This window comes from Hydractinia symbiolongicarpus, chromosome 10 (genome assembly GCF_029227915.1).
Source record: "Hydractinia symbiolongicarpus strain clone_291-10 chromosome 10, HSymV2.1, whole genome shotgun sequence".
NCBI lineage: Eukaryota > Metazoa > Cnidaria > Hydrozoa > Anthoathecata > Hydractiniidae > Hydractinia > Hydractinia symbiolongicarpus.
Window position 1 is genome coordinate 12300057 of NC_079884.1, and position 12056 is coordinate 12312112.

Here is a 12056-nt window from a genome sequence, read left to right on the forward strand (position 1 = left end):
GAAACTGGCTGCAAACTAAAACAAAACAAAACATGACTATTTCAAGGCTAAATTATGATCTGTATTACTTAAAGTAGGTAATCTAAGAAGAATTTACGGTTTACGCCATTTGGGAGTGCACTATTTTTCCTTACAACCAGGTCTAGTACTCTTTTTACAACAACCCCTTATTTTGCCCAACCTCACCCTTTTTACTGGGAATTTTTAACCCTTTTGCAAAATTTTAGGAAGTTTCAGTTTCACAACGAAGTAAGCGAGTCTAGCTCTAAAGAGCGTAGCTATACAGCAGAACACAAAGTCTATAACCACCAAAAACTCTGAGTGATAAACAACTAATACTTACTTTGAGCTTCAATTCCATCATTTGAAACAGTTTTCTATTACTTATGATGGGTAAATTAAATTGTGAAAAAATAAGTATTTCTTTTTTATTATTATTGTAAAGAATTTTTTTTTATAAAATTATGTTACTTTTTATTTATTACAAAATGGAAATTGGGCATGTGTCCTGATATCATCTGGAAAAATCAAACAATTTTGTCCTGCAATAATAAAGAAAATGTCCTAAAAAATCCTAGAATTGAAATTTTTTTAGAGAGTTTGTCTTGTAGATAGCTACAGCTACTAAGGCTGTGATTGCAAATATATTTGGTTTAGATCATTTTCACGAATACAGTATGTAAAGGGTGGGTAGTGTAAAACATTGTCAGATTTCTGCTTAAAATAGAAAAAAACCTATGTTTAAACAAGTCGGGTAGGTGGATATCTTTCTAGCACAATCTTTTAGACACAACAATCTTTTACTTTGGTATACAATATGTCTCAAACAGATCCATAAGTAACATAATGATGTATATAAGATGAAACACAAAATACAGGGCAAATCTTTCTTCCATTTCCATTGTAGTACTCTAAGATTAATTGCTTATATTCTGAGCGAGCCTTTAGATATTTGGAAAGTGCTAACTGAAAACGTTTTTCGTATTTCTTAAAAACAAGTGGTATTCCTTCTTTTTGCTCTAAAAATCTCTGCTTTATTGTTAAAAATTACAGTACTGGAAAAAATGTTGTTTAACATCGCATATCGCGACGGTATTCTTGATCCATGATAGTCGTTTTTTTACTTTCAAATTGTATCGAAAGGGCTTCGCGATGCATCTGTCTCATTATCATTCTTGAAGCTATCGAGGCCATTACCACTTTCTTACAAAAGAACTATTTTAAAATAAGAGTGTATTCAACAATGATCAGGGATGTTTAATAATAATTATACTTCCTTTGTGTTATATTTTTTCAACTTATGCATAACAATCTAGGGTATACAACTAGCAGTAATCTTTCTTTTTTGAATCGCGTTTTAAAAATTTAAAACAAAGAACGGCGATAGAAAGCCTTTTTGAGATTGCATTTTAAAAATTTAAGAACGAAAAACGGCAATAGAAAAGTTTTTTTTAAATTGCATTTTAAAAGTGTAAGAACGAAATGCAGCGATAGAAATGCTTTTTTAGATCGCGTTTGAAAAATTTAAGAATGAAGAACGGCAATAGAAAAGCTTCGTTAGATTGCATTTTAAAAATTTAAGAACAAAAAGCAGCAATAGAAAAAAATATGTGCTAGAATGACTTTAATAAATACGAAAGTTAAAAATTTTTTTATAATATACATTTATTTAAAATAAAATAAAAAAAGATAAAGCAGAAATGTGTTTGAAATAAAAAAAACTTTCTCTTCGTTCTCTACATTGTGTATTGAGAGTCTGTTCATGTTGCACGCTCGATATGTTAACCTTTTTCCAGTACTGTACCTTAATATACTGTGCAAGTGTTTACTCTACTTACAAGTTAAACAACCTATACTTCTGTCCTGTCTGTTCAAACAAATGCACTTAATACTTTGGAAAGAACAGTATAAAAATTCCAACATATATTTTTACCTGTAATATATATGCTTCATTTCAGGAGCAACTTCACACAATTTCTGCATCATAATAAGAAGCTGGAAAGACAGGATAGCATGCAAAGTGATTTAACTTTGTCAGAAACCAACAATCCGTCTGTCAAAGAAATTAATTGTAAGTACACTAACATGAATTTGTTTGCTGTTATTTTTGTAAAATGTAAATTTTATTTTCCTGCCTAAACAGATGTGTTTATGCAGTGCTGTTCTATGAGCCTAAATTTATATTATAGAACAATATTTTGTGCCCGAACATGACATAAATCACTTGACAACGGAAACGTTTTGTACTCATTCTACCTTGTTGCCATGTAGTTCTCATTTTGCTGAAAATTTAAGATAAAAAATGTCTGACTTTTTAATAGAGTTTCATTGTTTGACATATGTCACGTTGTTAAAATGTCGTTTCGCATATTCTCACATGTTCTCACTTTTTACATGTTTTTATTCTTCAATATATATTTTGTTGTTGTAGTATATATTATCACAACATGGCTTGTGAGAAAAGTGTAATTACTTTAAAACATATTGTTAAAGATATTCATTACTTAAAGGCAACTAATATTCACATACTTATTCTTTCATAAACAATATTTATCAAATACAAATATATAGCAACAGAAAACATTGTTTTTTGGTTGTTTTATTGTTTTTTTATGTTTTGTTAGATGAGGCAAAAAAAGAGAAAAAAAGAAGAAGTTATTCAACTACTGATCAACCTCCTGAGAGACCTTTAAGCCGTGGTGGTACAATGAGAGAACAAGACAATGTAAGTTTATTGTGTGTAAGATTTTTTATATATGCATGTTCTCTACAGAAAAAGAAAATTATTTAATTATCTTTTTGCATTTTTTAATTTTTGCTTTATTGTGTGCATTTATGGATTCTGCAATACTTGAGCTTAAAATGCTTGCTAATATTTACAATTTGCTTTACATTAAATCATGGCTTACACCACTAATTTGTTTCTTTTCATGTATTTAATATAGAAAGAACTAAAACTTTCGAAAGTTCCTGACAAAGCTGCAAAGTCAAAAATGTTTATAATTTTTACAAATGATGTGTTACATATTTTTTCTTTACGTAGGTCATCAGTGAGTTAAAAAAAGAATGTTTTGGTTTAAAAATGAGAATCTACTACATGGAGGAGAGGCTACATGATACATTTGATGCAAGTACAGAGGATATTATTAAAAAGGTGCTGTGATTTTTTGAAATATATATTTTGTTAAAAAATGGAAGGTGTTGCAAATCTTTTAACTTTGATAATTTTTAGAACATTGAATTAAAAGTTATGATTGAGGAATTAAAACAAGAAACAAGAGATAAAAGTGATTTACTATCCAAAGCATCGTAAGTCCACTCTACGGCCAACTTGTTGCTGTTTGTTATTGTTTTGTTTTAACAGAATAGGCAGACACTCTAACAAGTTGCACTTTAAATGATGTGATAAGTCATGTTTATGCTTGGCTTCTGTGTATAAATAACATGCTACAGTGGAGTATGCATTTTTAGATTAGCAATGGAGCAAATGTCATATGAAAAAGAAAATGACATTAGGCAGGTTTGTTGCATTGTTTTTAACTTTCAGTTTTCTATTGATTCATTTGCTATAGTGCTACTGTATGTATCTTCAGCTACGGAATGAATATTCTGGTGAATTTAATGAAACACAGGCAAAATACGAAGAAAAAATAAACAAAAGAAACAAGGTGTGCATTCAGAATAAAATGTTAAACAAATTATATCTTTGTCAAGTTTTTTTATCATTATCTGTTGACAGTTTATTGTTTCTGTTTAGGAAATAACATACTTGAAAAATGAAATTGAAACTTTGAACAAGAAGGTAAAAGTATATAATTATCAAAGGCCTGACCTTACTTGATGTTGTAGTAAAAGTTGTTGATATAAAGGATAAAGCTGGATTTGTTCTATTTATTTATTTAGCTACAAGCTGAACCCAAAGATCTAGTTGATGGACCATTACAAGACAAAATTGTAAGTATAATGAATATTTTTTTTTAATTTTCTTTCCTTTTTTATATGAAAGCAAAAGTTTTGTTGATTCGTTCTTTTAGAATACCATGGAGAATGATATGTTGGTTAGGGACAAGTAAGTTTTATGTTGTACACAACAAAGAAATGAGTAATGTTTGTTTGCCTACCATACGACATGGGTACAGTTGATGACTAAAAAAGAGCTGTACCTCTGCATTTAAGAGTTTATAAGTTTGTAGTTTGAACCTGTAATATGATTATTACCTTTAACAGACAAAAAATGCAGACAAAAGTTAAGTAATTTTTGAAGGGTTAGGTTTAAGAGTCTTGTCTAACAAAAAATTATTTCTAATCAATTATATATTAGAATACTCACTTAAAAATTAGATTCTAGATTTGTTTTATGTGCTTTTCCAACACCTTACAAAGAAAAGTGTCTGAAAAGAGTATAAACAAAAATCAAATATAAAGGGACAGAATGTTTCCCAGATGCCTAGTCCAGGTTCAACGAAAATTTTGTCTGACAAATTTTTTTTTTCCAAATTTGACAATCTCATTCCATGACAGTGGTCGATTTCATTATAGAGAATTTAAAGAACTACATGAGTTACTGCAAAAGAAGGACAGTGATATGGAGGTAATTTTTATTCTTTTCTGATTGTTAACGTTGTTGCCTGTATTTTTTTATAAATACCTATTCAATTTTTGTCATAGATGTTGACGAAAAAATTCAAAGAGGAGGAAAAAATTTTAAACTCAAAGGTAATAGATTACTGAGCAAAACAACAATTTCTTAACCAAATAATTAAACCAGTAGGATTCTATTCATTAAGATACTTTGTTGTGATTTATTAAAAAACTTTACCCAGTCTACTGTACAAAATGAGAAAATAAATAGCATAGAGATCTTTGAAAACCAAACATCAAAGGAAATGTTATTGTAGTGCTTACATTCAAATCTTATCTGGATATTATGGATACTGGACAGCTGTGAGTAAAAAAGATATGGTTTTAATTTGTTATCGAAAGTGTTTTTTGAAAGTTTTTTGATACTTTTATATTTACTGCATGCTTTATGTTTCTAAATAAACTTTAAAAATTAAAAAGCAGGAGAGGGTGGGAAATCGAAGGATAAAGAAAATTATTTAAAAAAATGGGCAGTTTATGTGTTTAGAAAATTTGGTTTGTGTGCCTTTTTATATAATCTAAGTAAACTGTTCAAATGTCTTTGTAAAAGCTAATAACACACTTACTTTTTTAGATACAAGACTTAGAAAAGACAGTGGCAAACAAAGAAAGTAACTTGGAGGTAGGTTACCCTTTGCTACAAATATAGAATAACTAGTTGGTGACCCGTAGAGAAATCAACATGTTTGCCTGTTCTTTTTATACCGCATTGTGTGCGTCTTGTTACTTGCGTTACCATTTAGCGTGACAGACAGACAGACAGACATATATGGGTATTATAGCATAGATTAATGTAACGTAAACACAAACCCACAGCAGAGCAAAAGAAAAGAAAACTGTTTTTATTAACAAACTATTTCAGAATCAAATAATTCATTTGATCATTATGTTTTGTTTTCTGCTTATTATTTATTAGATGTTACGAAAAGATGTTGAACGACTTGCTGGAAGTCCTGAACGAAATAATCAACACTACAAAGTGGGTAATATATTCGTTCTGCATACACTTTGTGGTGATAGCACTTTATTTTAATCTCTTTTTTTTTATCTAGAAACTTTATGAAAGACAAGGTGAAGAACTGACGGAAAAAGAAAACACAGTTCACGACTTAAAAGCAGATCTTGCAAACAAGACTCATTTGGCAGAGGTAGGTTATCTAATCAAAGGATTATAAGGAGTATAATCATTTTCTATGTAGAAAAACATATCAAAACTTGCTGTTTTGCGAATCTTGCGTTTAAGAGGAAGCCAAACTGTGTTAAATTTACAAGGTGTCCTCGTCTCAGTTACTCCTAAACTTCATTTCTAGACTTTGAAGGAACAAGTTTCAAATTTAGAGAAAACTAACAAGGTACTGTACTAATTTTTAGGCTTCACCAAGTTCTAGGAGTAATCAGGCATTGTCATTAATTGCTCACAATTCCACCTGTTTATGTAGTACTCACATAAATGCTGGTTATCTGAGTATCAAGTCACACTTGTTAATGTTGTATGAAAGTATGTTATCATAAGGTTCTATGGTGATTTTCTTAAAAATAAAAACTTGTAAATTAATCTCAAGTATATATATAAAATCATAAAAACAAATAAAATATGAAATTTAGTATGACTAAGTCTGGTTTTAATGCTTTAACAAGATACAGATTAGGCTTAAAATCTGCACATCTAGGAATCATAATGCCCCTGAGACCCAGAGTTCAAGTAGATTCTTGTTGTTACAATCCGATAACTAAAGAATTTAGGTTTACTTCAGATTTTTAAAGCTGTTGTTATCACAGTTGTTTGTGTGTATATAGTTGCATGTGCTTTGTGTATAATATTTATTCCTATTTCAGTGACCATGTTTAATCTGTCCTGCACAAAATCACAGTAGCGATCTCTTACTGCACTGTGCTACGGACACACAAAATGCAATATATAATATTTTCTATCATTAGGTAATAAAGTCCTAGTGACCAGGTTGTGTTCCTTACCTGTTACTCTACTCTGTTACTATCAGCTAACCTATCCAAAATACTTAATGTGCTTGAAAAAATACAAATATAACTTTTGTATTCAATTTAATTAGGAATAAATGATGTCTTTTTTATAATTTTAAAATGAAATTTTGCATCACATGCAGCAATAAAAGTTTTCTCTTTATTTAACGTGTATGAAATAATTTTTTATCATTTACAATATCTACCTACAAACAAACATACATACCAGTCATTTATTAACTATCCGCATGCACAAGAAGGGTGCCTATATGGTGACTTTATATTAGCACCTACTCAATCACTTCTCTCTTCTGGTCTACCTTTTTGTTGTCTGCTATCAACATGATGCAAAAGTGATTCCATTTGAATGGATTACTTTTAGGCTCAATAGAGTCGTGCATTTTGTCAATTAAAATCTCTTGTACCTAAATGAATAATAGTGAGCCATTTGTTAATTGCAAGACCAGAGTAAAGAAACTCTTCTTTACTTTCTTAGTGTGTTTTGGCAAAATGCCTACCTTTCCTTCTTTTATAATATAGTTAAATTTTTGTATAATGGCACTACTTATCTATTTCAATTCCAAAAAAAACTAGAAAAATCAGTTACACTTAAATGTATTACTAAAAATTTGTGGGGTTAATTTTGATTAATCAGTGAATTAAGTTTTTTAAAATGTGGTTGTAATATTATTACTTACTGAACTTCCCTATTATAGATTCTTCTTTGTGGCTTTTTTAATTGTTAAGATGCACAAAACTAATTAAAAAAAACGCAATCAAGACTTGTGCTTTAAGAATGTTATTGTGTCTAATAACGTTTAATGTGTTTAGAATTTAAGATCAAGTTTGCATGATAAAGAAATGGAGACGCAAAGATCTGTTGGAAAATTACAGGATCAAATAAAAGTAAGTTGGAATTAAGAGTTGAAAATGAGAAAACGTTTTTTTTTCTTTTTTTTTTGTAATAAATGTCAAGGAGTTTAACAATGGTACAAAACTTCATTGTTATCCTTTGAATTTTTTTTTAACTGACATTGTACAATATCAAAATTACAAATATTAAATAATTCTGCATCATTTGCCAACAAAATTGCAAAAAAAAGAAAATGGTATGCTTTATACAAACCTACAACCATTTACAATTTTGTTTTAGATAATTTTCTATACTCTCTATTTAAATTTAAAAAAAATTGCAATAAAAATTATGGAGCTTATTAAGCATAAAACAACATTTGCACTTCTTACTACTTTTCTCACATTTTTTTCTCACAAAAAGGTAGTATGCAAAATGTTTCTGGTAAGGCTTCTAACCCAATGTTTAGTTTTACATCTAATTCTTGCCTTATAGAAACTTGAAACATGCATGGCAGAAAAAAATGCAGAAGTATGTATAACAATAAATTTTTACTTCCTCTACTGATGCTTGTAATACAAAAGAAAAATATCTAATGACAGTTCTGTCACATCAAAAGGATTTAACAACAACTTTTAAAATCTGATTGACCTTGCACATATAGTTACTGGTATAAAGAAATGTCCCATTGTTAAATAAACAAACATATAATTAATAGATTTACTAAATTACATTTTATTGTTTAATTCTATAACATTAATTATAATATCTTTCTTATTCTTTCGCAATGTTTATAACTGTGTAACAAGCGTTCTTTCTGTTGTTTAGTTGGAAGCTAAAGAACAAGCATTTACAAAGCTTAAACAAAATAACTTGCAAGCCAACCAACAGGTAAGAAAATCAGGCGATAGCTACTGAGCATTTTCATTGATTTATTTAGTAGCAGCAAGATGTTAGGGAAGTTGGTGTTCTTCACAAAATAACTTGTTTGTGTTGCTCATAAAAAGAGTTTATTTTACATTTGAATTTTTAAATGTTTTTTTGGTTGATAGAAATTATTAAATAGTCAATAGTATAGTAATTTTTAATTATTTTTTATACATAATAATAAATATTTGTTTTTTTACAGTTTGTGACTTTTCGTTAAAAATCTACTTTAATTTTATTTCACATATGCATTATTGAATGAACCATTTATTACAAGGCAATATTAATTTAATTAAAGTTATCATAATTGTAAAGTACGTGTGCAGTTTTGTTTTGCTTAAAAATTTTATTAAAATTAACGTAAAGTTAAATTTTAGAGGCAGCGTATATGTGATTTTTTTACCCAATGATGTCTTGTTAACTTTATGAAGTAAAATAAGATGTAAATTAGATTAAATGATAGGTTCCTATATTTTCAAACTTATTGCAAAACTTTAGATCACTTAGGTGTTTTAAGAAGTAGTAATAAACTATATAATTCATGTTTATTTTGTATTAGTAATATATTTTAATAAGTTTTTGCCTATGGAGCAATTATATTTGTATATTGTAGGACAAGTATAATTAATTATTTAGTAAAATTTTAAACAGCTTTTTAAATACAATGTAACCATTTAATAAACTTCTCCAATTTATACACCATTTTAGAGAGTGCAGTTTGAACTGGATTCCTTAAAAGATAAAGATGGTCAAATTGTAGAGTTGAGTGTGCAGCTGAAACAACAGAGTTATGATGTGGAGGTTTGTTTCTTGTTGGCTGCTTTTTTAATAATAATGATTTATCCGTATAATACATATCAGTCATAATTGATTTGTTGTTGAGAAAAAAAATGATCAAAAGTAATGCAAAGCCCAACAAGATGAGAGCGTTTGCGTTTTTAAAGCTAAATAATTTTGCTACCATATTTTTTGTTTACCAACATACATGTAAACAGTAAAACTTCACTGAACATGATAATGATAATTTCATAAGACTCGTTAAAGGTTTCACGTATATTCTTAAGTAAGTACCTATGCTTTAAAAATAATTTTGGTGACCACCTCGCTGATGAAGTTCCCTTTCTTGATTATTCTTAAAAAGCTTGTAATAGTGTTATAGATGTCTGACTGATTTTTTTCATGTTATTCATTCATGTGTTTGCATACACATTCATTATTCCATTACTTGTATGTTTATTTAAACAAGACAAAACATTTTAAAAAAATGTTACTTTTTTAATGGCATGTGTTTAAATAAAACTAATTCATCTGTCATGTTTAAATTTCTCAGGTATTATTTGTTTTTCTATTTTCATTCTATTTATTTTAATTGTATTTATTTCATGTTTGCTAAATATTTGTCTACTGGAGAAGTCATTTTATTGTAAATAATGAATACAAACTTAAATTGATTGTAAATTGTATATTTTCTTTGTAGAAGTTAAAGTTGCTTCTAGACGAAAAAGACAAAGATGTAGTAGTAAGTGTAAATAAGAATTAATCAGTATTTTAGTTTGACTGTTTTGGAACTCATCATCTCTACGATGGGCTACTTTATTGAATGATAGTTTTTTTAAGTGCTTCTGATGATTTTTCACAGTCTGTGTTTCAAAAAAAAATCAATGCATAAAACAAAGGTCTCTTTGTTAGTTCATCACATTCTTTTCCCCCATACAGACGGTACATACTTGTTACACTGATAGCTATCATGTTACATTGTATCTTTGTAAAAATATACGTTTTTATTATGTAAAAAGAGAAGTTGCTAATTTGTATAAACATATAACAGACATATTTTTTTAAAAACATTTTTCTCAATTTTGTAGTTCTTTGGAAATAGTAAGTTAAAAGCGGAAACCGAACTTGAAAAATGCAGAGAAGCTTTTACAGAGCAACTAAAGAAACTCAAAGAGGCTAATGAAGAAAAAGAGAATTCGAAACAAAAGAAAATCACAGACCTTCAAGAACTTTGTCATGTATGTTTTTTTATAAATTTTTTTGATTTAGAATAAATTAATGTTTAATAAATAATTTTCTTTATTACATCTATATTTTGTTTATTTATTTATTTATTCTGTTTTATGTTCAAACAGCAATTACAAGAAAATCTTCAAAAGCAAGTCAATCATAAAGACAAAGTCATCAAGTATTTAGCTGGTGCAATTAGCGAAAAAGACAACATGATCCAGGTACAGAAGAGATTTCAACTTTTTTTAAGAGACAGATTTTTTTGTTTCTTTACAAAAACTGTTTCACTTTCACTTTTGTATTGGATCAAATTCAGCCTGTATATTATTAGAATATTCTAACCATTCATTTTTAAAAAATGTAAATAAAGTATTATTTTACTCTCAAAATTCAAGAAAATGGATAGATTTTTTAAGGAAATGCATACTAAATTTAAAAGAAGGAAAGAAGCTTCTGTTTGAAAACCTGTTGCATTTATTCTTGCACAGGTTAGGAATATCTATATTATAATACCCGTATATGTCTGTCCGTCTGTCACGCAAAATAGTACTGCAAGTAGCGAGATGTATGCAACTTTTTACTTTAGAACCTAGTTGATTTAAGCAATGACGATGTTTTTGAGGTACAAAGTTTTCTTTCTTGTTTGTCTTTATTTCTTTTGTTGTACATTCTTTAAAAAAATACTGTATAATTTTTTTTCTTGTTTTACAGGAGAAGAATCCCCTTATTGAGAAGTTACAACAGAAGATAAGAGAAAAGGATAAACTTTTTGACGTAAATGATTATATTGTTTTATTATTAGGAAATCTTAATTTTTAGGATTTTACATTGATTTTCCCAGTATAATGTTTACAATTCCAGAATGTCTTGTGTCACTAACAAAAACTTGGCTACTTATAACTCTTATATTTCATATTTTTGGGAATTTGCATCAAAGTTCATCAGTAATTAATGTTATGTTAACTTTAATTAGAGTGTCCAGACTGGCAGGAATGTAAGGAATTTTGAAAATATAGACAAAATGTCAGGGGAATTTGGTCTTTTTCTAAAATGTCAGGAAAGGGTCACAAATTTTAAGTTTTTGGATGGTTAAAATAGTGGTGAAATAGTGACAAGGGTTTAATTTTAGATATTTAAGACTTTTAGCATCAAGTTTTGACCAATCTGTTCTCTCATTATGTTTGTTATTAAGATTTGCATTTTGTAGTGAGAGAATGTCAGTCAGTAATGAGAGGAAAATAAAGAGTTAATATTGAATGGAATCCCTGTTAATATTTAGAAAACTGTGGAAGATCATTACGCTGCTATTCAAGCAAAAGATGATGATATATCCAAGCTGAGACGTGATGTGCGAGAAAAAGAGAATGCATTGGAGCAAATCGAAGTGAAATGTGCAGCATTACAAGAACAGTTAAAAGTATGTCCTTAAAGAGCAATAATTTCTTATTTATGGTATCATCCCTAAGGTGCTAATAAATTGTTGAACTTGTTGATTATAATTAAAACTAAGGAAATATTGTCTTTTAGATTGTGCAAACCTCAGAAGGTGATGCAAAACAATTAATTGAAAATTTGAAAGATCTCCTTGAGAAAAGTTCAAAACATGAAAGGGTAAAATTATTCTACTATGGTGCTGCAGCTTTTTAGG

The 12056-nt window shown here is 28.6% G+C and overlaps 1 protein-coding gene across 2 annotated transcripts in view; it reads left to right on the forward strand.

Moving 5' to 3' along the window:
- Nucleotides 1-12056, forward strand: part of LOC130662301 (myomegalin-like) — a 33415-nt gene that overhangs the window by 4738 nt on the left and 16621 nt on the right. For both annotated transcript variants that reach the window (XM_057461128.1, XM_057461129.1), the window contains exons 2-27: nt 1959-2071; nt 2625-2725; nt 3044-3154; nt 3233-3309; nt 3472-3520; nt 3594-3668; nt 3758-3802; nt 3904-3954; nt 4035-4069; nt 4540-4591; nt 4669-4716; nt 5216-5263; nt 5558-5620; nt 5694-5789; nt 5952-5993; nt 7453-7527; nt 7970-8005; nt 8303-8365; nt 9110-9202; nt 9879-9920; nt 10267-10416; nt 10534-10629; nt 10995-11030; nt 11120-11182; nt 11688-11825; nt 11936-12019. In XM_057461128.1, coding sequence (XP_057317111.1) covers nt 1959-2071; nt 2625-2725; nt 3044-3154; nt 3233-3309; nt 3472-3520; nt 3594-3668; nt 3758-3802; nt 3904-3954; nt 4035-4069; nt 4540-4591; nt 4669-4716; nt 5216-5263; nt 5558-5620; nt 5694-5789; nt 5952-5993; nt 7453-7527; nt 7970-8005; nt 8303-8365; nt 9110-9202; nt 9879-9920; nt 10267-10416; nt 10534-10629; nt 10995-11030; nt 11120-11182; nt 11688-11825; nt 11936-12019 — 1882 coding nt within the window. The remainder of the gene's footprint in view (nt 1-1958; nt 2072-2624; nt 2726-3043; nt 3155-3232; nt 3310-3471; nt 3521-3593; nt 3669-3757; nt 3803-3903; nt 3955-4034; nt 4070-4539; nt 4592-4668; nt 4717-5215; nt 5264-5557; nt 5621-5693; nt 5790-5951; nt 5994-7452; nt 7528-7969; nt 8006-8302; nt 8366-9109; nt 9203-9878; nt 9921-10266; nt 10417-10533; nt 10630-10994; nt 11031-11119; nt 11183-11687; nt 11826-11935; nt 12020-12056) is intronic.